This window comes from Sinocyclocheilus anshuiensis, unplaced genomic scaffold (genome assembly GCF_001515605.1).
Source record: "Sinocyclocheilus anshuiensis isolate Anshui unplaced genomic scaffold, SAMN03320099.WGS_v1.1 scaffold681, whole genome shotgun sequence".
Lineage (NCBI taxonomy): Eukaryota > Metazoa > Chordata > Actinopteri > Cypriniformes > Cyprinidae > Sinocyclocheilus > Sinocyclocheilus anshuiensis.
This window is the reverse complement of record NW_015537978.1, coordinates 220781-244520: the sequence shown is the minus strand read 5'-3', so window position 1 is coordinate 244520 and position 23740 is coordinate 220781. Positions and strand designations below refer to the sequence as shown.

Here is a 23740-nt window from a genome sequence, read left to right as displayed (position 1 = left end):
AGGTTTTTTTTTTTTTTTTACTATATATATATATATATATATATATATATATATATATTTGCTAGTTTTAAATGCTTAATTAAATATTAAGTAATGTTTCTGAATGTGTGCACCCAGCAGGAGGAGGAGCAGAATCACAACAGTGACGTGTCCTCTGATGGTGAAGCTCAGTGGGAGAATGACAGTAGCTCCAGGTTCAGTCCCAATCACAATATATTACAACATAAAAGAACATCAATAATGCAGATGAAGCATTCAGATTTTGGTCTAGAACTAGCTTAAAATTGTTTAAATGAAGCTTCAATTCTTTTGCAGCTTTTAGTCTTGACTCCATATAGAATTAGACAGGTGTAACAACAAATTTTATTTAGACCAATATTAGAGATTAAATTATAGATAGTACTATTGTAATTTTATCCATTTTTAATTAATCATTTCTATTTTAGTTTAGTAGTCTTTCAGAATGTTGAGAGAAGTTTTAAGAATTTTCTGGGGTTTTTTTCCGTTTCCTGTTTATATATATTTTACAGTGACTCTTCTAGCGAGTATTCTGATTGGACAGCAGATGCGGGAATCAACCTCCAGCCTCCAAAGCGAACAACTAGAAGGCTGCCGGCTCGTGTTGTTGGGAGCAGTAGCTCTGAGGATGAGGAGGGGACAGAGCAGGGAGAAGGAGAGGCTGAGAGAACGAGTAAACGCACTGAAAAGAAAAAGAAACCTAAACAGACTAAACCGCGGGTTAGCATACATCTATCATTCATCCATCCATCCATCCATATTTTCTCTTCTATGCTAATGTGTGTGTGTGTGTGTTTAGTGTGTGTGTGTGTGTGTGTGTGTGTGTGTGTGTGTGTGTGTGTGTGTGTGAATTTAGTCTGTGCCTGCTGGCGATTTAGAAGAATGGTTGCCCCCATCTTGGATCATGGAGACAATTCCAAGACGATCACCCTTTGTACCTCAAATGGGAGATGAGGTGAGTCCCTTCATTAAATGTAGGCACACACTAAATGACCAGAAGTACATACAAGGATTTTCATAATACATGCACATCTTTCTTAAGCCATTTCTCTTTCTTTGTTCTTCTGTAGCTGATATATTTCCGTCAGGGTCATCAAGCATACGTCCGAGCCGTGTGTCGTGCCAAAGCCTACAGCATCAACCCTCAGAAACAGCCCTGGAACCGCCTGAACCTCAGGGTAAGGGGCTTATTTCCTGTCTCATCACCATTCCCACTCGTTATTAGGCATAATTTAGTTTGCATGACAGTGGTTGGCCCATTCTGCATCCAGACCAACAGGAACTTGAAAGTATGTTGTCTGTGTGTTCTCTTAGGATCAGGAGTGTGTAAAGGTAGTGGGTATTAAATATGAAGTCGGGCCGCCCACTCTGTGCTGCCTCAAACTGGCTCTACTGGACCCCACCTCAGGGAAAATGACCAACGAATCCTTCAGCTTGAAGTATGTACACTTATACTCTCAAAAACACACAAGCACATTCTTATATTTTTATTTTTTTACTTTTGGTATTGGAATAGCATAATAAATTACGATAAATACTAAATTCTGATGAATGCATTTAAAATAGATATTAGGATAGTTTTTGATCATGAATATATGTTTAATGATAGCTGTCTCTGTGTCTCTCTTTAGGTATCATGATATGCCTGATGTCATTGACTTTCTGGTGCTACAACAGTTTTACAATGAGGCCAAAGAACGCAACTGGCAACCTGGTGTGTTTGTGCTTTAAACTGTGGTATATGCAAGAGTCACTGATCTCTTTGAGCAAACTTCTACCCAAGTTTGGAGCTTGCCATCACGTGGCTTGTTGGGGAAAGGCAGGTTGTCACTTTTTTAAGTGATTGAGCATCATTACTTGGTGGATAAGGAAGTGAGAGAAAAAAATCCCATAGATTTACATTGAAAGATGGGCCTGAGCCATACCAAAAAAAAAAAAAAGAGACTTGTGGGTGGGTTGATTGGGTTCTTTTGATTTGAGCAAGTAAACAACCATCCATAACACATTATTAACTGCATAGAAACATGCTATAATGCTTGCAGGATTAGTGGCTGCATGTCATAGATTATTGATTTATTAATGCTGTGGTGGTAAAGACGAATATGTTTATTATGATCATAAAATAGCATATAAGTAGCAAATAACAGCTGTGAATATCTGTATTTAGGTCAGCATTTCAGGAGCATAATTGATGATGCTTGGTGGTTTGGTTCGGTGGAGTGTCAGGAGCCATTTCAATCTGACTATCCAGACAGCCTCTTTCAGTGCTACATTGTCAGGTACGTAGATTTGATCACTGCTCTACCAGAGTAAAGAATTAAACCTTGGGCTTATTATTGCCGTAAATCTTTTTAATAATTGGTGTATGTTGTTTTGCAGGTGGGATAATGGAGAGAGAGAGAAAATGAGTCCATGGGATATAGAGCCCATACCTGAAGAAGGTACTGAGACACTTAAAATCTGACACTAAATCAGCCAGTCACATTCGGGCATATCTAATGGTGTGATTGACCATCTACAGCTCCACTTCCAGAGGAACATGGGGGCAGTGTCCCGGTCACAGAGGACGAGCTTCAGGCCCTGCTGTACACCCCTCAGGAGGGAGAGTGGGGGCTGCACACACGAGATGACGAGTGCGAGAGAGTGATCACAGCCATAGATCAGCTGCTTACACTCGGTATGGCAAATGCACACAAACCACCTAAAACTATTTGCAGGATTTTTTGAAAATATTGAACTTTGTTGGTTGGTCTTCTATGTGTCAGTTGCTGATTAGTGTTGTCAAAATACCCATTTCAGGAGCATAATTGATGATGCTTGGTGGTTTGGTTCGGTGGAGTGTCAGGAGCCATTTCAATCTGACTATCCAGACAGCCTCTTTCAGTGCTACATTGTCAGGTACGTAGATTTGATCACTGCTCTACCAGAGTAAAGAATTAAACCTTGGGCTTATTATTGCCGTAAATCTTTTTAATAATTGGTGTATGTTGTTTTGCAGGTGGGATAATGGAGAGAGAGAGAAAATGAGTCCATGGGATATAGAGCCCATACCTGAAGAAGGTACTGAGACACTTAAAATCTGACACTAAATCAGCCAGTCACATTCGGGCATATCTAATGGTGTGATTGACCATCTACAGCTCCACTTCCAGAGGAACATGGGGGCAGTGTCCCGGTCACAGAGGACGAGCTTCAGGCCCTGCTGTACACCCCTCAGGAGGGAGAGTGGGGGCTGCACACACGAGATGACGAGTGCGAGAGAGTGATCACAGCCATAGATCAGCTGCTTACACTCGGTATGGCAAATGCACACAAACCACCTTCTATGTGTCAGTTGCTGATTAGTGTTGTCAAAATACCAGTACAATTAAATTTTATGATTCTCAAGCCAATTTTAATACCAAAGCAAAACTAGATCACTGATGAAAGCCTTTATTAAAGATGTTAAACAATTATTAACATTTAAGGAAAATATTTTATTAGCTGAGAAGATTTTTTTCAAGTAATTATTCACATAGACAAAAGTCAGTAATTTGCAATAAAATATTGCAAATAATTTGCAAGCAATGAACTGAACATGAACACCTTAATAATTGTATCTGTGTTGTCTTTAATGTCAAATACTTACATTTAACCAATTACTTCATTCAATCAAAATATTTTATTTTAACTTGCCAATAACACTGGACTTTAAAATTTTATCTAAATTATAGATTTTAAAACGGGAGCTAATTTTATGACAGAAATTGTTTTTGTCGATTTTTGCTCTTGATATTTTAATAATTATTATTAATCTCGATTTAATAGAATACAAATAAAAACTTTTTTGTGTTTGTGTTTTAGGGGAACAGCTCATCATATATTCTAGCTCTGGCTTCACAGACAAACATGTCGGTCCATGACGTTAGTCTAGTCTAGCTCAAGTTATGCAGAAACTCCTGTTATAATCACTGAAGCTACGAAATGAATCTTTTATTTACATCGTATCTGCGGTGTTGTTTATGATGAGGGAAGTCGCAAGCACAAAGAATTTAATCTGTGAGCGTGCACACTCAACAACAACTCCTGAGTTTTCAGCGCTGACTAATCTGAATGCCTCTGATTGGCCATTGCATTCCTAAGCTCAATGGAAATGCGTGTGATTGGTTATCAGTGCTGCAAAAAAAAATGCGTAAAAGCAATCTGTTGCAGTGTGAATCAAAATATAATTCCGCGGATAGACACTTTTCATTCATTTTCACATTTAATTTTAATCACGACAGCCACAATTGATTGTTTAATTTTTTAATTTGTGGGGCGTTTTTGCTACAAGGCCCCGTTAATATCCGACCCTGTAGTGTATATAAGCAATATCACACTCGTAGATGTGAGATATGGCTGTATATCGGCACGGCTGTGGCCGCAGGCCAAGTGCCGTAGGTAATCAGACGGCACGAGTATGTAAATACGTAAAATAACAATGGAGTGTCTTTAAAAGCCCTCTTTTGTGCAGAACTACTTCCTTCCACCACGGATTTAAATCAAAGTTTGACAGTTGAACAGCTGATCCCAAGCCTCCGTTACCAATTCAAAAACATCACTTTAGAGCTAGTAACGAAGGAACGTTGAGTTGCTTCATTGAAAGCATATTGTATTACTTTAGTAAAAGCGGTGTATTATGTATAGTAGATATTGTGAGAGAGAGATGGACTGTGCGAGTGTGATTACCTTCATCTGATACAGCATTCATTCTTCAGATCAATCTCATATCACAATAAACATTAGTTTGATTATCTGCTGAGGAAAGCGTTATCTTTGTCGTAATGTTAATATCCTTTCATCTGTTAAGGCTGATTTTGCTGCTCAGTGCATTTGTTCGCTGCGCCAAGCTGTTGTTGAAACTAAAAATAACTTCCGTTTATAGCATGTATAACTTTTCAATGTAAATGTCTTTACTGCTGACTCATAAAAACAGTCTCTTGTCGCCATCTAATGACAGAACAATGTAACTAAATTCACCATCACGAACACGCACCGTTTCTCAATACTAAACACTATTATTAAATACTATTATTTATTTATATAAAATATTATTTGAGTAATAATATTTAATAAGCAACAACAGCCATCATAAAAGTTGCTTGGCAATTCAGTACAATTGATTGTTTAATTTTTTAATTTGTGGGGCGTTTTTGCTACAAGGCCCCGTTAATATCCGACCCTGTAGTGTATATAAGCAATATCACACTCGTAGATGTGAGATATGGCTGTATATCGGCACGGCTGTGGCCGCAGGCCAAGTGCCGTAGGTAATCAGACGGCACGAGTATGTAAATACGTAAAATAACAATGGAGTGTCTTTAAAAGCCCTCTTTTGTGCAGAACTACTTCCTTCCACCACGGATTTAAATCAAAGTTTGACAGTTGAACAGCTGATCCCAAGCCTCCGTTACCAATTCAAAAACATCACTTTAGAGCTAGTAACGAAGGAACGTTGAGTTGCTTCATTGAAAGCATATTGTATTACTTTAGTAAAAGCGGTGTATTATGTATAGTAGATATTGTGAGAGAGAGATGGACTGTGCGAGTGTGATTACCTTCATCTGATACAGCATTCATTCTTCAGATCAATCTCATATCACAATAAACATTAGTTTGATTATCTGCTGAGGAAAGCGTTATCTTTGTCGTAATGTTAATATCCTTTCATCTGTTAAGGCTGATTTTGCTGCTCAGTGCATTTGTTCGCTGCGCCAAGCTGTTGTTGAAACTAAAAATAACTTCCGTTTATAGCATGTATAACTTTTCAATGTAAATGTCTTTACTGCTGACTCATAAAAACAGTCTCTTGTCGCCATCTAATGACAGAACAATGTAACTAAATTCACCATCACGAACACGCACCGTTTCTCAATACTAAACACTATTATTAAATACTATTATTTATTTATATAAAATATTATTTGAGTAATAATATTTAATAAGCAACAACAGCCATCATAAAAGTTGCTTGGCAATTCAGTCAAAAGTACAAAGGCAGCGCTCTGATATACAGCATTGAATTTATATAAACATGCACATTTGCTAAAACTATCTTCTCTGGAAAACATAATAGATTAATGAGACCAAAGCCAACCGTTAGGTTTACCCATAACGAATTATATCTCGTGTAACCACTACAGAGACATCAGAGCCAGTGGTAAATTCCAGAGGATCTGGCCGAGAAGTACCGCAAGCGGAGTGATACGATTACAAACTGTAAAACGGCTGTTGGAGTTCTGATATCACTCTAATATCGCATTCTTATCAGCCTATCAGATTCGAGGACCAGAAAGAACTGTTGTATAAATTAATATTGATTAGATGCTTTAGTGATTTGATACTTGACTGATGGACAATTGCATGCATTGTTTATCTGTGACTATTTTTACAATAAAGCATGTTCCTTGCTAAATTTTACTCTTGTGTGTTTTACAGATGTGGCAAAGGCATTCTCCTGCCCTGTAGATTTGAGGGAATATCCACTGTACTGCACTGTCGTGGCCTATCTTACTGACCTCAACACCATCAGAACAAGATTAGTGCACCGTTTCTACAGGTACACACTATCCTTTAGCCTACTGACCACAGCATTATCAGACATCAAAATGAGTGCCCTCTTGGTCTTCACAAATACAAGTGTTGGAGTTCTCTCACGTGTCTCTGTATGTGTAGGCGGATCTCAGCACTAATGTGGGAGGTGCGTTACATTGAACACAACGCTCGAACATTTAACGAACCTCGGAGCCCTATCGTCAAAGCAGCCAAAACGGTCAGCAGCGTCCTGCTGCGTTTCATCAGGTTAGAGAAAATGCAGTCACTTACACATTCATATCGGTTACGATCCCTCTGGTTCACCTGCTGGGCTCAGTGATCATACTGAGCATTTTCACTGTTAATGTGCATGTGTGTCTGCAGGGATCAGACCTGTACTGATATCTTGGATCTCTATAATAAGATGAAGAGCGAATTCAGCAGCGAGGAAGAGGTAAGTGTGTGTGTGTGTGTGTGTGTGTACAGAGCAAGTATGGTATGCTGACCCAGAACCACTGTGACAAAACTTTTGGGCCAGCTACAGCCTGCTGTATATATTTTAGTATTAAGCCAGGGGTGTCCAAACTGGTTCCTGGAGGGCCACTTTCCTACAGAATTCAGCTCCAACCCTAATTAAGCCTAACTGATCAACTAATCAAGGTATCCAGGCTCATTAGAAACTTCCAGGCAACTGTGTTGGAGTTAACTCTGCAGGACGTTGGCCCTCCAGGATTGGACACCCCTATATTAAGCAGAGGAACTATTCATTGTCTCTGTTTGCTCTGTAGGAGACTGTGAATGTGGACTCGGACACTCCTGGCACCTCCACTGGTCAGAGGGTGAGACAATTCAGCTTATAATTTATTTACCATGAAGTGTTACAGTACAAGGTATGTTTTCTCTAACCTCTTCCACCATTTTCAGAGGTCCAATAACGTGCCTCAGAAGCGTGGAGTGGTCATGGATATCAACGCATGGCACGGACAGTGCAAAGAGCTTCTGAGGAGAATGATGGCAAGCTCAGATTCAGAGCCTTTTCGCCAGGCTGTCGACCTCTTCACCTACCCGGTACCTCATTCTTCCCTCTAAGCTCTTTCTTCACAGCTACCATCATTTTCTGTTAACATTATGCCCGTCACTTCCTGTTTTCCATGTTGGAAATCATTCCGACCTAATTTCTCTTTCTGTCTATGTATCAGGATTATCGTGATATTATAGACACTCCTATGGATTTAGGCACAGTCTCTGAGACCCTGATGGGTGGGAACTACGAGAATCCCATGGAGTTTGCCAAAGACGTGCGGCTTATCTTCAGTAATTCAAAGGCTTACACGCCCAACAAGAAGTCTCGAGTAAGAACCCACTTTTCTAGCTGTTAAATGAACACACTCAGCACGTTGATAGACAGACATTACAATTAATTCATTACTAAGGTGTATTCATTTTCAGGCTTTTTGAAATAAATAAATACTTTTATTTAGCAAAGACGCATTAAATTGATCAAAAGTGACAAAGACTTGTTACATTTTTTTAAATAAATATATCACCATTTCCACAAAAACATTAAGCAGCGCAGCTGTTTTCAACACTGATAATAAGAAATATTTCTAGAGCACCAAATTAGCATATTAGAATGATTTCTGAAGGATCATGTGACACTGAAGACTGAAGCAGTGATGCTGAAAATTAAAGGTGCAATATGTGATTGTCTTCAGAAACATTTTTTGTTATGCTGGTTGAAAGTTTCTTCACATCCCGATAGCAATCATTAAGTTAAGTGTTCTAAATGTATTTATCTGTATTTATATATTCTGTGGAAGGTGTAGGACCAATAAATGTTCGTCCAATCAAAACGCTTGGTCCGAGCGTTTTAATTGGCTTTCCTACCTGCCTGTCAATGTATGTATCTGCATACCTCTGCGCACCCTGTTCGCGCAGACAGGATACGTCATCAGCGCGTTCACGCACACTGTGCAGACAGAGTGAGAATGGCAGACAAACATCAACAACCTTCCTTCCTGGTATTGTAGTACTTTTAAAGTTTTCTTGCCGATGAATGACACATGATGTAGCCCAGCGGTTCCCAATTCCAGTCCTCACGCAAATATTTTGCATGTGATTCAGATAACCAACTCATCAGAAGTGAGCTACGTGCATGAACTGTGTTCCGATCGATATGGTCCCTACACCGTGTTCATTGCTCCCTACTCACAGAGACCAGGGCATCCAAGATGTAGGTGACTGTTTCTTCAGTAGAACACAAGCTGAGATTTTTAACTCAAACCGTTGCAGACATTCTTACTGTTTTACTGTATTTTTTTAAATCAAATAAATGCAAATAAATACTATTACTGACTAGGGCTGAAACGATTAGTCGACATTATCGACAACATCGACAATAAAAAATTGTCGACAGATATTTTTGTTGTCGAGTAGTCGTTTGATCCCATATGACCAAATGTAAGAGCCTGCAATAACGCGGTTTGACCAGTGTGGCACTGTAGCGCAAGACTGTAATTCAGCTCTCCTGATGCAATTCAAGAGAAGATAGCGCTTCAGACAGAGGCAGAGCAAATGCAGCCAAACCTGAGGCTGCTGAGCGGCGTTTGGATGAATATGTAAATATATACTGCGCGCTTTCCTCTCAATAACAAAATAAACACATTAAAAACTGACAGAGGTGAGAAAGCAGCAGTTTAAAACGCATCTGATTACAGCGATGTGGATGTTTGCACGAGCTATGCCGTTCAGTACTCCAGTAAAGTCCAGTCACGTCATGTTTATTTATATAGTACTTTATGCAATAGATAAACTTAAATCAAGCAGCTTTACAGTATTAAACATGAAAAACCAGAGTCAGTGTCGCTTTCAGTTAGAATTAAAACTTGATTTCCTGTTATAAAGCAGCTCTCCAGTGTGGAGCTAGCTAATGATAAAATCTTTTTATTAGTGGGGGAAAAACGTTTTATTAAAGTTCCCTATCAAGTTCGGTCTCTCGACACTGTGTAGCTTACGCTTGGGGTTATCCCCCTCCTCCTAAAATACTGAAGCCTTATTGCATCACGCCGGTAAATCTTACCGGCCAATGACGCTCGAGCTAGGGGCGGAGCCACCCACTATATAGGTCGACGTCCAGCGTCATTGCCTCAGAATCTTTCTCCTTCACGAAGCAAGCATCGAAGACTTCTCACCGCCGTTAACTCTTCTCGCCGTTGACAATGCCTTAAGAGGACGCCATTCGCTTTTAGTTCCCCTTTGGCGATCCGGCAAGAAGACAAGATGTCACTTAAGGAGTGCTGTGCGTGTGGGGGCCCAATTGAGCTCCCTGATGCACACGACTCGTGTGTCTTCTGTCTGGGCCGAGCCCACGCAGAGGCCGCGCTGGATGGGCCTGACTGTCCTTCCTGTGAGCAAATGACAGTCAAAACCCTCCGGGCCAGGATTTCCGTGATCCTAAACTGCGCACCGGCTAATCCACTGCCACCGCCCCCCCGTCGGCCTATTTGGTAATGCTGTGGGCTCGTTTTCTGATAAGTTTCTGGAGGCCCAGAAACAGTCAAAGGCGATGAGCCATTTCCTGTTGAAGAGAGATCAGTCCGCTGCACCTCTGCCACGTTCCAGATCCTCTTCTTCACAGCGTTCAAAAAGGAGCGAAAGACCGCCGCCTGCTCCTTCCTCGAGAGCGAGGGTGGACCCGGAGCCAGCCGTGAGACCGAAAGCAAGGCAGTTCCGGTACCCGAAGAAGATGGAACCCTGTCCTTCTGGTGCTGTGCCAGATCCACAGCAGCATTCCTGACTGGGGTGGTCTGAGGGGGAAGCGGCCGCCCGGAGAGACGGACGATGAGCCGATTTGCAAGAGAGTTCGTCTTGCTGTGTTTCACCTGCCTGTCCCTTCTCATGTTGCAGGCGACAGGGTGAAATGTTTGTTGTCAAAGTTTGCACAAAAAAGAAAAAAAGCACAAAACAAACACTGTTCAGCAAAAGAGCTCTCTTTCTCCTCACAGTTGTTCCCAATCACGCGTTATACGCAAGAGTCCCGGTTTTGAACGGCGCTCTGCAGGGCGCAGGCCCCGTGCGCTCTCTCAGTCTAAGCGCGAGTGTCCCCCCGGCTCATGCCGGTGCAGAAGACATCTACGATGCCCCTCAGGTGGTGGGCGGCTCCCCGTCATCAGACGACGGGCCATCCCGGACATGTCACGGGGCACTCCAACCCCTTTCTCAGTATTTGGACGCGTGGCGCGTGCTTCCAGGAGTGTCAGAACGGGTGCTGAGCACGGTCTCGAGCGGGTATACGCTTCAGTTTGCACGCAGACCACCCCACTTCAGCGTTGTGATGTCAGATGTGCAGGACAGGGATGCACCGGTTTTGCGAGCAGAAATTCGTTCTCTCCTTGCGAAACATGCAATAGAGGAGATTTCCCCCAGAGAACATGGAATGTGGCCTTTACAGTCGCTACTTCCTGGTCCCCAAAAAGGACGGGGGTCTTCGCCCTATTCTGGGTTTGAGACCGCTGAACCGCGCACTTGCAAAGCGCTCGTTCAAGATGATAACAGTAAAACAGATCCTCGCACACATTCAGCCCGGGGACTGGATTATCTCGGTGGACTTAAAAGAAAAAAACAAATGTCAAACTACAAATGGAAAACCACAAATGTCAGCTTCTAGAACATCTGAAGCATCTAGGACTGACGATCAATGTGCAGAAGAGCAAGCTTCGCCCCACACAGACTATCACATTCTTAGGAATGGATTTGGACTCGCTATCGATGAGAGCGCGTCTCTCTCAAGAGCGAATGCAGGCTTTGATCAACGCTCTCACTTCGTTCAAACTGGGGAGAGTGGTGATTCTGAAATGCTTTCAGAGACTGTTAGGGCGTATGGCAGCAGCAGCTGTGGTGTGTCAACTCAGGCTTCTGCATATGAGACCACTTCAGCGATGGCTGAAATCCTGCGCGTGGAAGAACGGTCAGTTGCGTGTCTTGGTGACTCGCGGATGCATGCAGACGCTAGCCCCCAGGCTCAACATGAGGATGTTCGAGCATGGAGTCTCGATGGGTAGAGTGGTCAACAGAAAGATCGTCACACAAAGACTCCTGCGTCATTGACAGGCTGGGGAGCCCTTTGCGACGTCGTGGCAGACCGGCTTATGGCATTTGGACGAGTGCGCAAGCAAAGTGGTATATGAACTGTCTAGAGCTGAAGGCAGTATTTTTAGCTTTGCAAGGCTTTCTTCCATTGATAAAGGATTGACACGTCCTGGTTCGGACCGACAACATGACGATGATATCCTATATCAACCATCAGGGAGGTATTCGTTCACGCTCACTTCAAAGGCTGGCGGAACGTTTCCTCCTTTGGGCGGACAGAAACTTTGTCGATTCGAGCAGTTCATGTTCCCGGCAGTCAGAACTGCGGCGCGGACATGCTGTCCAGGGGTGGTCCAGTTCACGGGGAATGGAGGCTTCACCCGCAGACCATTCAGCTGATTTGGAGCCTGTTCGGCGAGGCGGAGATCGACTTGTTTGCCTCAGAGGAGAACGCGCATTGCCAGCTGTTCTTCCCGCTGATGAACACGCCTCTGGAGGGGGATGCTCTTTCGAGTCGCTGGCCCAAGAAACGCAAATATGCTTTTCCCCCAGTGAAGAGTATGACGCTAGTGCTGCAGAAAATCAGAGAGGAAAGGGGGATGGTGCTTCTGGTCGCGCCGAATTGGCCCAACCAGCCGTGGTTCCCGGAGTTGGTAGAGCTTATAACGGTTCCCCCATTGCCGATTCCGTTACGGAGAGATCTCTTATCTCAGGCAAAGGACTCGGTGTGGCACCCCAGGCCTTAGTTATGGAACCTGCATGTTTGGCAGGTCAGCGCGGAGGGCAGACGCTAAACGTATCTCAGTGAGTCTTGGATACAATTGCTGAAGCCAGAGCTCCATCTACCAGACGTCTGTACAGTCTGAAATGGAAAGTTTTCACTTCATGGTGTATGACAAAAGATGAGGACCCAACCAGCTGTGATGTCTGTCATTCTATTGTTTCTACAGGACTGCTTGGATGCTGGACATACGCCATCTACTCTAAAAGTGTATGTGACTGCTATTTCAGTTTTCCATTTGCCTGTCGGTGATCATTCGGTCGGTAGGCATCATCTGGTGACGAGCTTCTTAAGAGGAGCGCAGAGGTTGCGCCCCTTTCGCTCTAATATGGTACCAGTTTGGGATCTGTCCTTAGTGCTTAGTGCACTCTCCGAGTCACCCTTTGAGCCGCTGCTTTCAGCAGAGTTGAAAGTACTCTCGTTCAAGACAGCGCTCTTTCTCGCTTTGGCATGTGGTAAGAGGGTGGGTGACTTACATGCACTGTCTACAAACACTGCGTGTATGGAGTTCGGTAAGGATGACTGTATAATCAGACTGCAGCCTAGATGGGGGAATGTGCCTAAAGTGCTTTCTACATCGTTTAGAGCACAGGTCATCACGCTTCAGGCGTTTGCTCCTCAGGATTCAGAGCCAGCGACACACCTGCTATGCCCAGTCCGTGCTCTTCGAGTTTATCTGGAGAGGACTAGTCATTTCAGACAAGCAGAACAGCTGTTTATATGTTTCGGTGGCCGTACCAAGGGACTGCCAGTATCAAAACAGTGGCTGCCACATTGGATTGTGGAAGCGATCGCATTGGCGTATGCTTCTAAGAATGAGACCTATCCGTTGGGAGTACATGCCTACTCCACATGAAAAATGGCTTTGTCGTGGGCTTGGGCAAAAGGTATGTCGATTCAGGATATTTGTCTGGCAGCAGGATGGTCTTCACAGGACACTTTTGCTAGATTTTACAACCTGGAGATTCCGTCATTCGCACCACTCGTTCTGTCTGTGCAGTGATGTATCTACAGCTTTGCAGTTGGCTGCTGCCTGCACCTGGCCACGCCCCCCAGACGATCAGGGTGGTTTCGACTAGGTCCGGTAGACCCAAGACATGCCTATAATAGATAATTATAGTCAGCGGCTCTCTACATGCGTTCGAGCTGTTGTCGACCGCGGTAGGTGCGCTGTTCAAGTGGTAAATGCTGTATATGTACGTGGCTCCAGCAGTACTGCGGCCAGTCCATGTGTAGTGTTGTGCTTAGTCCCGCTCGACTAAAGCTGGAGGGCGTTGTTTTCCCTGAGTGTTCTATGAAGCAGTTAACGGGCTCGGCTCTATTGGGTCTGGCTCATTAGACTCTTCTCACCGGGTGTGTGGAATACAACACAGCGGGATTGTACGCATTTCCCAAGCGTAAGCTACACAGTGTCAAGAGTCCGAACTTGATGGGAAACGTCTCTGGTTACGTACTTAACCTCGTTTCCCTGAAAGGAGGGAACAAGACACTGCGTGCGCTGCTGTGTTGTAATCCTCAGAGTCTTGTACCTATTCGAACAGTCGAAAGATTCTGAGGTAATGACGCTGGACGTCGACCTGTATAGTGGGTGGCTCCGCCCCTAGCTCGAGCGCTCGAGCGTCATTGTCCGGTAAGATTTACCGGTGTGATGCAATAAGGCTTCAGTATTTTAGGAGGAGGAGGATAACCCCAAGCGTAAGCTACGCAGTGTCTCGTTCCCTCCTTTCAGGGAACCAAGGTTACATACGTAACCGGAGACGTTATAGTTTGGTTTGCAGAGATCAAAGCTTGATCTAGCTCAGGACTGTTTTGATTATTATAACACTATAAGATATTTTAAGAGAGATTATGTTGTGAATAAAATAGTTTATCCAAAAATAAAACGTCTTATCACTTAACCTTTATTTTGTTTCTTATCCATATGACTTACAAAAAGAGATTTTAGGCAGAATGATGTGTCATTCAGCTACTTTCTCATATAGCTAATTAAATGGTGAATAAGAGTTTCTCTGCCATCTCATTTTGTGTGCCAAATATATTTATTTGTATAAATGAATTGTATAATTGTAATTACATAATATGACTGTCAAAAGCTGAAGTGATTACCTTAATTTATTTGTTTGAATATGTATTTGAACTAATTGCAAAAGCTGAATAATCAATAAATATCTACTGATTAATCAGCGAAATCGACGATTAGTCGATTAATCGTTCTAATAATCGTTAGATTAATTGATTATCAAAATAATCTTTTGTTGCAGCCCTATTACTGACCCCAAACTTTTGAACATTTTTTTTTCTAATGCTCTTGTGCTGTTAATTGTACTTTTGTGTAACTAAAACTGTATATTTCTGTCTTTTTAATACGGATTTGCAGTCTTCCTTGGACTAATTTTTTTTTTGTCTGCCTTTATGCAGCTATGGTAAAATAGTCAGAGTAGGTTTAGGTCTTACAGTTGATCCACAGTATGACTCCGATATTGTGTGTTGTTTAGATCTACAGTATGACTCTGAGTCTCTCGGCGTTCTTTGAGAATCAGATAATTCCCATAATCTCAGACCACAAATCTGCAGTTCAGAATCAACGTAGGAGTCAACAGAGACTCAGTTGCAGCAAGAGATTACAGAGCTCCTATCCCAACAGGTAAAACATGTACATCCACTGTCAAATCCATGGTACAGACTGCACATAGATTTTTCATTTCTTTTTACCCCTTTTTAAACCTGTGTGTTCTGCAGCCCCAAAGGGAAACCGAAATCAGGAAAGAAAACTTCCCAGGTGTCTGCAAAAGGCCGCTCACGGAAATCCTCTCAAGGTGTGTAAGAGAGTTCGAGATGTCATAATTACCAGTGGTAAAAATTCTTTCCAAATTGGGGTTGTCTAAAATCAACCACTGGAACATGCTTGGAAATTATCATAATAATGATGAATTTAGTTTATATGAATTCTAAATAAAATGTTCACTTCTTTCACCAGATTTGAATGTTGCACAAGTCGATGAAGACAGTCAGCCATCCTCTTCATCCTCATCCTCTTCCTCCTCATCTTCCTTGTCCTCTTCATCAGAGCAGGCAGGAGCCAACAGAGTTACACGCAGCCGTGTTACACCAAACAAATCCTCAGGTACACACTAATATACAAACATGCTACCTTTCAAAAGCATGGGTTCAGTAAGATTTTATTTTTTAAAGAAATTAATGAAATGCAAGGACTTTTTCATGGATTTCTGTTTTAAAGTTGTTCTTTTGATCTTTTTTTTTTTTTAGTAAGAAAAAAAAGTATCACAGTATCACACACCAAAAATATTAAGCAGCAAAACTGATAATAAGAAATGTCTCTTAAGCAGCAAATCAGCATATTAGAATGATTTCTGAAGGATCATGTGACACTGAAGACTAGAGCAATGATGCGGAAAAATCAGCTTTGCCATCGCAGGAATAAATTATATTTTTAAATATAACAGTTGTGTTAAATAGTAATAATATTTCACAATATTGCTGTTTTTACTGTATCTTTGATCAAATAAATGCAGCCTTGGTGAGACTTATTTTAAAAGCATGAAAAAATCTTACTGACCACAAGCTTTTGAATTGTACTGTATATTGCAAAGAATTTGCTTTACCTCCAATTTGACCATGAAATTGTGTCCTCTGTGCTTCTATATATAGGTGGCCATGGCTTACTGCCAAACGGAGGTCGAAGTTCACGTCGGAAAGGGGCCACGTTACCTGAAGAGGGAAAGGTCTCTGAATGCGAGAGCACCAGCTCATCATCATCCTCAACATCCGCATCGTCGTCCTCTTCCAGGACCTCATCTTCTTCGTCCGAGAGCGATGACAGCGGGGCTGAGGTGGGCGGCTTTGCCGACGGCGGCGATCACGACTACAGCAAAGCCCCGCAACACAAAGAGAAAGGCAAAGCGGCAGCGGCCTATGTCGATAACACAAAGCGAAAGCGCAAAGGAGAAGCACAAACAACTCCTGTGAAACGAGCACGGCGAGCAAATGAAAGAGATGAAGAAGAGGAGGACCCTGAGGAGGAGGAGGAGGAAGAGGAGGAACCCGAGGGGGAAGAGGAGGAACCCGAGGGGGAAGAGGAGGAACCCGAGGAGGAAGAGGAGTCGTTGGAGGAGGAGGAAGACGATGTCATTTCGTCATCAACAAAAACTGGAAGTCAGAGGTCAAATCAAAGTACTCCAAAGTCAGGGCGGGTTAACACTCGTAACCAGGGTCGAAGGACTGTTCTGTACAACGATGACTCTGAGGATGAGGGGCCGACGACAGACCCGCTGAATCTAGGAATGTCGCGTTCTGGAAGGGTCCGTCGCATGACTGAACGTGCAAGGGTCAGCCATCTTATGGGCTGGACACATTGACATTTTCTGATCTTTACACAGACTAACTACAGCGATACTGCAGGGATTTAGTTTTTAGTACTGTCTTTTTGTGTTTTTTACTGTTGTTGTCATCTCCGAAACTTGATGTTCATGACTCTTCCTGGACTGTGGTGCTCTCTCTTCTCTGTGGCTTCCACAGAAACTACCATGCCATCAACTAATCAGCCACCTCTGCCTTATTCTGGTCTAGAGTGGTAAAGAGTCCACTTTCCTCCCCTCTTTCTGTGTTCATCCTCCTTTCCTCCTCCTGTTTGGCTTTGATTCTTTTGGTTTCTGGCTTCTTTCCCTCCAAGGAATCTATTCTGTCAGAAAGATGGTGCTGCTCTCCTCTCACGTTCTCCATCTTGCATTCTTTTCGTACCCTTGTTTACACAGGGGGTCATTGAGAACACTTAAGTTTGCCATGTAGTTCAACTGACTTGACTTTACTATTCAATCAGGTTATGCATTTACCTCTGTTCAATAATATAATCAACTTTGGTGCAGGTGCAAACTCTGAGATGCATTAACTACTTCCAGATCACTCATGGTAATCCTCATCCATTTGAGCACAGACACGAGGAGGATTATGGGAAACGTAGGAGAAAATACACTTCTCCCTTCTCGTTCAAATACACAAAAACACTTCAGACTGTTTTTACAGAATATATTTATATTTTTCCACTGTTGTATGATACACTTTGATTCATTAGTGATGAACATTAGTATGGATAATGTTTGCACATTTTATGTCGAGTATATGTGGCAGCTGATTGGTGGATGTGAGGTGATGTCTGAACCCTGGACTCTGACTGGTTCAGATATACTGTAAATTGAAGCTATCTGAAGAGCAACAGACTTGTTTGTTTTCTCACCTTTTTTATTTTACTTTTTGCAATGTTTTTTTTTTTCTACGCCATTATCATGAAAGCCTGAAAAGGCTGTTTTAAACAAGGAAGACAACAAGAAATCCTCTCTGAAAATCATCTCATGTGATCATGTAATCAATGGTATGTGTTTCACTGGTGTATTTTCAGGACGTAGCAGACAAAGCATTATAAATTGAAGAGATCATTAGTTGAATCTGAGTTTGGTTTGTGGTGTCAAAGGCTGTGTACAAAAATGATTTTTTTTAAAACATTGGTACATCTCTCCCTCCCCTCATCTTCTCCCTCCCCTCCCTCCCCTCATCTTCTCATCTTCTCCCTCCCTCCCTCCCCTCTTCTGCTGTTTATCCCTCTTTCTAGCTTTTGTTTTTCTCTCTTGCACTATTTTGGAAAGTTGGAAAGCACCCTCGCCATCCAACCCCTGAATTGCTTGTCCTCACCTGTTTGAAAGATGTTTCCCAGCCAATCAAGATACAGCATTAACCTCCTCCGGTTCTGTTTGTTTAGAAAGGGTTTTTTTTTTGTTTTTTTGTTTGTTTGTTTGTTTTTTGGGTTTTTTTTGTATCAGGGATCTGTTGTCATGTTGAGACAAAGCCTCTATCTGTTCAGTAACAATAATAGTGAAGATGGTCAAGGTGTTAGATGCCATTAACGTATGTGTCCTTTTTTTCTACACATTTTGGATTGTTTTTTATAATAAAGGTGTAAAACTGATTAGTCTCTATCTGATCTCTACCAGCCAAAAGGACATGAATGTAGATAAAACGATTATGTATTATTATATATTGTTTAATTTATTTATTATTGTTGTTTGTTGTTATTATTATTATTATTATTTTGAAATTATATTTATTTAAAAAAATGTATCAAATTTCAGTAGGCGCGTTAGCGTCTCTTTCATGTTTTGCCCGTGACATCACCGCGATCGCTGACCTGAGCGCATGACTGTGACATCACTCCAGTTGTTTGGAGAAGCCGGAAGTGAATACAGGAAAATTACACCAAACAGCGGGGGACAGTTAATGGTCCACACGAAGAGCTTGGCAGAGACTGGACTAAAAACTACTGCCGTCTAATCGTCACACTTCCTCAAGAAGCTCCAGCCAGCAGCAGAACCGGATTGTTATGTCCAACATGGAAAGTATCCTCGCGGACTGGAGTGGTCGGGCCCGAGATTCACTGTCGATGGGACCATAATCACATTTAATGAGAGCTATTTATGGGTTTAACTCCGTGTTAGCAACATTTTAGTATATACCAACAGGTCGGGTCACGTTATATAGCCGTTATATCAAACAACGCATTTGCGGGACTTCTTTTCTCGTCAGTGGATACCTCCAGAGATTGATTTAGAGAATGGATTTTAGTATGTAGCGTAGTGAAACGATTTAATCGGAAAGTTAAATAAGGGCGTGAGCTCCCTGTACTGTTTTTAATTGTGTCAGTGAGTCTATATAGTTAAAAGTGATTATTTTGGTAATTGCGTTATCAAAAACATCGTCAAATTCCGCCAGGTACGACCGTGACGTGGAATTACGTAATGTCGCCGCCAATGTGTTGTTTATCTGAACTCGGCCTGTCAAACTAGTTTGTTCAGTTTCGAGACGGTGTACATTGTTTGTTTATAATGTCATTGTTACAGTGTAGAGGGGTCTTCAATCTATTGAAGGTATCAGATAATAACACAAACACTGCGGTTCTTTTAAAAAAGCTTTCCTTGACGTGTGACTTCAGAGAATTTGTTCAACCTCAAGTTTGCAGCCAAAGAACTTCAGCGGAGTTCCAAGAAATGCGACAAAGAAGAGAAAGCGGAGAAGGCCAAGGTCAAGAAGGTAAACAAACAAACAAAATCAAAACATACTTTTCCATTGAATGGCATTTAGACACGCCATCCATTGAGATAAAGTAACTTTAGGCTGTAGCATCATCACCCAACACTTTTACATGAATGCTGGGGATTTCAGAGCTGCTTTATGAGTATTAAGTTTTGCATAGTAAAAAGTACTGATCAATTATACTTAAAAAAAAAAAAGTAGAAAGTTAACATATATTGTCAAGAATTATATTAATCTAAAAGGCAAAATATCTAGCTAAAAACTTACTTGAGTGAAAGTACAAAACTAACCACATTTAACTGTACTTAAGTGTTTAAAAGTAAATGTTGTTTTGAAATTGACAAGTCAGAGCAAGATATTCTCATTAATGTTAAACTTTGTAAAGCAAGCTGATCATCAATTCTGCCCACAATTAAGCTCATGCATTTTCTGCCATATGTAATGTATTGCTTTAAGTCAAAGACTGTGTTTTGGTGACCAGTGTCCTAATGATCCAGTGCTTATGTCTGTGTAACTTAGGCAGTCCAGAAGGGCAATATGGAGGTTGCCCGGATACATGCGGAAAACGCCATTCGCCAGAAGAACCAATCCGTGAACTTCCTCAGAATGAGCGCAAGAGTGGATGCGGTGGCTGCGCGAGTACAGACAGCAGTCACCATGAACAAGGTACACAAACTGCTTTTTTTTTCTTTTAAACTAGACATACCCAAGTAATTATCCAGTAGATTTAACAGTCAACTCTTGATTTTTATTCTCCAGGTCACCAAATCTATGGCTGGGGTGGTGAAGGGCATGGATGCAACCCTGAAGAGCATGAACCTTGAGAAGGTGGGAGGACGACGACGACTTTGTTCTTGAAGTATTTTCATTGAGCAGCTCATAAAAACAATTGCGGTAATCTGATTTGTCTAGATTTGACTGGCAGTGTTCTGATTTGTCAGATTTCAGCTCTAATGGATAAGTTTGAGCGTCAGTTTGAAACTCTGGATGTACAGACGGCTCAGATGGAGGACACAATGAGCAGCACCACAACACTCACTACACCACAGGTGATACATACACTCGCTTACTACAATGACCGCACTGTAGGCCAGATATACACTGACATAGTAGTTGTTTTGCCTTTTGTGCCACTGTGCTGTGTTTTAGGGTCAAGTCGATGCTCTGATGATGGAAATGGCGGATGAGGCCGGGTAAGAACATTTCAAATGCTGAGATTCATTTTTTTTAAGTAGATACTATAATGCACACACTACCATTCAAAAGTTACGTTTTTATTAAGGTTTTTGAAAAGTCTCTTATGCTCACTAAGGCTGTATTCATTTGATCAGAAATACAGTAAAAACCGTAATATTGTGAAATATTAAAATGTAGATTAATTGTTTTTTTATTTATTTTAAAATGTAATTTATTCCTGGGATGGCAAAGCTGAATTTTCAGCACCATTACTCCAGTCTTCAGTGTCAAATGGTCCTTCAGAAATCATTCTAATATGCTGATCTGGTGTTCAAGTAACATTTTTTTATATAAATGTTAAAAAAGGATATGCTACTTACTGTTTTTGTGGAAACCGAGATTTTTTTCTGAATTCTTTGAAGAAAAAAGTTCAAAAGAACAGCATTTTTTAAAATAGAAACCATTTGTAACATGGTAAATGTCCGTTTTTTGGTCTATTCAATGCATTTGCTCAATAGAAAAAAAAAAAAGTTAATTCCAAACTTTTGAACAGTAGTGTACAATTAATTACTACTACTACTACTACTAAATAATATATCAGACTATGATTCAATTATTTATTTAATAAGACAATTTAATCCGATAATAACTACCAATATTAAATTGATGAAATCTCTTTTGTAACTCAACCCAATTTAGGATAAAAACCAATGTCTGTACTTGTGTGTTTAGGCTGGACCTCAATATGGAGCTTCCTCAAGGTCAGACAGGATCAGTGGGAACCAGCGTAGCATCTGCAGAACAGGTATTATAACACACTCATACTTGAATATAGAAATACGGACAAACTCATGTCCGATATGTACTCTAATGGTTTTGAATTTGTCTTTGTTACTATAGGACGATCTCTCTCAGAGACTGGCCAAACTCAGAGACCAGGTTTAAAGAGAACCGGGTGTGTGTGAAAGAGAGAGATTGTGTATATGCGATTTTGTAAGAAACCTATCCCCCCTGGAAATATTGTCCTCATTGTTTATTTGTGTTTAGTTTTCTTTTTATGCAGTTGAGGATGGGTGTGCAGCTTTCATTGTCCACAATAACATGCAGGAAACTCAATTAGACAAAATTACAAATGTTACATGGTAACGCTGCTGTCATCTGGTTAGTTCTGGGGTCCTGCTCTGAACTCAGTCAGTAATAATTGAATTAAAGATTATTATACATTTCTTTGTAATAGGGCTCTTTTTATTTGCGTTCATGTTTTAATGCCTGCTTGTATTTCAAATACCTTATTAACCTACCACATTAACCTACACCAGTGTTGATATCAGACAAATGTTGAGGAAAATTGTGACTTCTGTTTCTTCCTGCTGCACACATGGTTTGCCTCTGCTTCCAAGGATTGTGGGAATTTGTCATTTAAAATGCATGTGATCAAGATGATGATTTGAATAAAGTCTCATCATTTTGTCCAAAGCAGTGAAAGTCTTATGTCTTTAGAGAAGCACTGATCTTTATGTTCACTTATTTTATTTTGGTTTATCAAAATAAATGCTTTTGGCAATGTATAAAACTCCAGCAGTGTGTGTGTGTGTGTGTGTGTGTGTGTGTGTCTGTCTTAAGAACTTGTGTTAGCAACCATGATTTCTCATGAGACATTGGCTCTGTGTTTGTCCTCTGGGAAGAGTTGTGTCACTCTGTGTTCTGTGTTTCTTTAATGATGAGGTAATTAACAAAAACATTGTTAACATTCATCTAGACATGGCACCATCCATCCATCCATCAGTCCCTAAAGCCTTTCCATCATTAACCATGAGATCATTCCTCAGTCCACTTTTGAAGCAGTAGTTATTAAATCTCTCGCTGTCCCTCTCTCCCTGTTCTGTCTATATCTTACGGTAAGCTGAGGTGATCGTCATAGTGACCACATTCCCAGGTGAGAAGTGTTTGCTGGTAACTCCCCTGACCTGCTGTCCCTCTGCACTTCACCACTGACTCCATGCGCTCCTGAGAAGTCTGAAGGGCCATGTTCTGCTGAAATCTAGCGAGTGTCAGTGGAATGTAATGGCACATGCAGTGACAAGGTCACTGGAGTAATGCCTTTGGGGATAAAATTTCGCCCAACTGCGGATGTCCATAACATTTTTTAACAAACTGTTATTGTTTTATATATTTAACTTTATATAAAAGTTGTAATGGCATGTACAGCGGGTAAAATAAGTATTGAACACGTCATCATTTTTCCCAGTGTAGGTGTTGGGACTGAACCAGCTAATATTAATTTCCACTGACTGTAGGGGCAGGATTGCTTTCTAATTACTGATAGATTTCAGCTGGTGACTTTACATGCCTTTTTGCACCTCCCTTTCTTCACGTGTTCAATACTTTTTCCCTGTGTCATTCCATTTTATTACACATAACTTAATTTCTGAAATTATTTGTTTTGTTTTATTTGTATGTATGGATTACTTTGGTTGTTACCGACATCTGGTGAAAATTTCAAGTCAACAGCACCTTTAGAAATATATTTACTCTTCTATTACTTATTTTTCCCGCTGTAAGTATAGGTGTGTTGTGTGTACAGTATGACGGGCCAGTCGGCTGCTGAGGGATCTCCCTGCTCTCATCGGCTCTCTGCACAAACTCAAGAGGACGAGCAGGACCGAGCAGAGAGTGTGCTCAGCAGGTCAGTGACTGTGCGTGTCTGTGTGGAGGCTTGTTTTTCCATCTCTGCAATGATAGTAAAACCATTGTGGTGACCTAGCTTGTGGTCCTCATGAAGGAAGTGTCATAATGGCACAAAACTGTTTCAAAAATCTACTTTTTTTTTACTTTATCAATACTCTATCAACAGCATCGTGTATATGCTGTCATTTACCTCAAAATTGAGCTGTTTGTAACATAAACTTTAAACCACTAACTTTACAATCTATACAAGGATATAATTTAAAGGGTTAGTTCACCCCAAAATGAAAAATCTGTCATTAATTACTCACCCTCATGTCGTTCCAAACCCGTAAGACCTCC

The 23740-nt window shown here is 41.4% G+C and overlaps 3 protein-coding genes across 3 annotated transcripts in view; all 3 read left to right on the top strand.

Moving 5' to 3' along the window:
* LOC107672566 (bromodomain and WD repeat-containing protein 3-like) overlaps positions 1-18401 on the top strand; it is a 32202-nt gene extending 13801 nt beyond the window's left edge. Inside the window, exons 22-40 of the mRNA XM_016465815.1 lie at positions 118-194; positions 531-738; positions 875-973; positions 1089-1196; positions 1333-1457; positions 1650-1732; positions 2186-2297; positions 2398-2459; positions 2540-2695; positions 6475-6595; positions 6712-6837; positions 6955-7024; positions 7359-7409; positions 7495-7638; positions 7770-7922; positions 14935-15083; positions 15179-15255; positions 15417-15563; positions 16109-18401. Of these exons, the coding sequence (XP_016321301.1) occupies positions 118-194; positions 531-738; positions 875-973; positions 1089-1196; positions 1333-1457; positions 1650-1732; positions 2186-2297; positions 2398-2459; positions 2540-2695; positions 6475-6595; positions 6712-6837; positions 6955-7024; positions 7359-7409; positions 7495-7638; positions 7770-7922; positions 14935-15083; positions 15179-15255; positions 15417-15563; positions 16109-16815 (2775 nt within the window). The 3' untranslated portion in view covers positions 16816-18401. The remainder of the gene's footprint in view (positions 1-117; positions 195-530; positions 739-874; positions 974-1088; positions 1197-1332; positions 1458-1649; positions 1733-2185; positions 2298-2397; positions 2460-2539; positions 2696-6474; positions 6596-6711; positions 6838-6954; positions 7025-7358; positions 7410-7494; positions 7639-7769; positions 7923-14934; positions 15084-15178; positions 15256-15416; positions 15564-16108) is intronic.
* Positions 18402-18623: 222 nt separating this feature from the next.
* LOC107672547 (charged multivesicular body protein 1b-like) lies at positions 18624-21828 on the top strand. Its single transcript, XM_016465783.1, has 8 exons — positions 18624-18843; positions 19437-19534; positions 20057-20203; positions 20297-20365; positions 20479-20586; positions 20687-20730; positions 21446-21518; positions 21614-21828. Exons 1-8 carry the CDS (start codon positions 18828-18830, stop codon positions 21656-21658), a joined length of 600 nt encoding a protein of 199 aa, XP_016321269.1. The 5' UTR covers positions 18624-18827; the 3' UTR covers positions 21659-21828.
* A 1470-nt stretch (positions 21829-23298) lies between these two features.
* Positions 23299-23740, top strand: part of LOC107672575 (cyclic nucleotide-gated cation channel-like) — a 6418-nt gene continuing 5976 nt past the window's right edge. Inside the window, exon 1 of the mRNA XM_016465825.1 lies at positions 23299-23399. Coding sequence (XP_016321311.1) covers positions 23299-23399 — 101 coding nt within the window. The remainder of the gene's footprint in view (positions 23400-23740) is intronic.

What these genes read in the sequence shown, in the direction of transcription:
- LOC107672547 (XM_016465783.1), top strand. An exon ending in AGAAGGCCAAGGTCAAGAAG is followed by an intron (nt 19,535 to 20,056) that starts GTAAACAAACAA and finishes TGTGTAACTTAG; the next exon opens with GCAGTCCAGAAGGGCAATAT. An exon ending in GAAATGGCGGATGAGGCCGG is followed by an intron (nt 20,731 to 21,445) that starts GTAAGAACATTT and finishes TTGTGTGTTTAG; the next exon opens with GCTGGACCTCAATATGGAGC.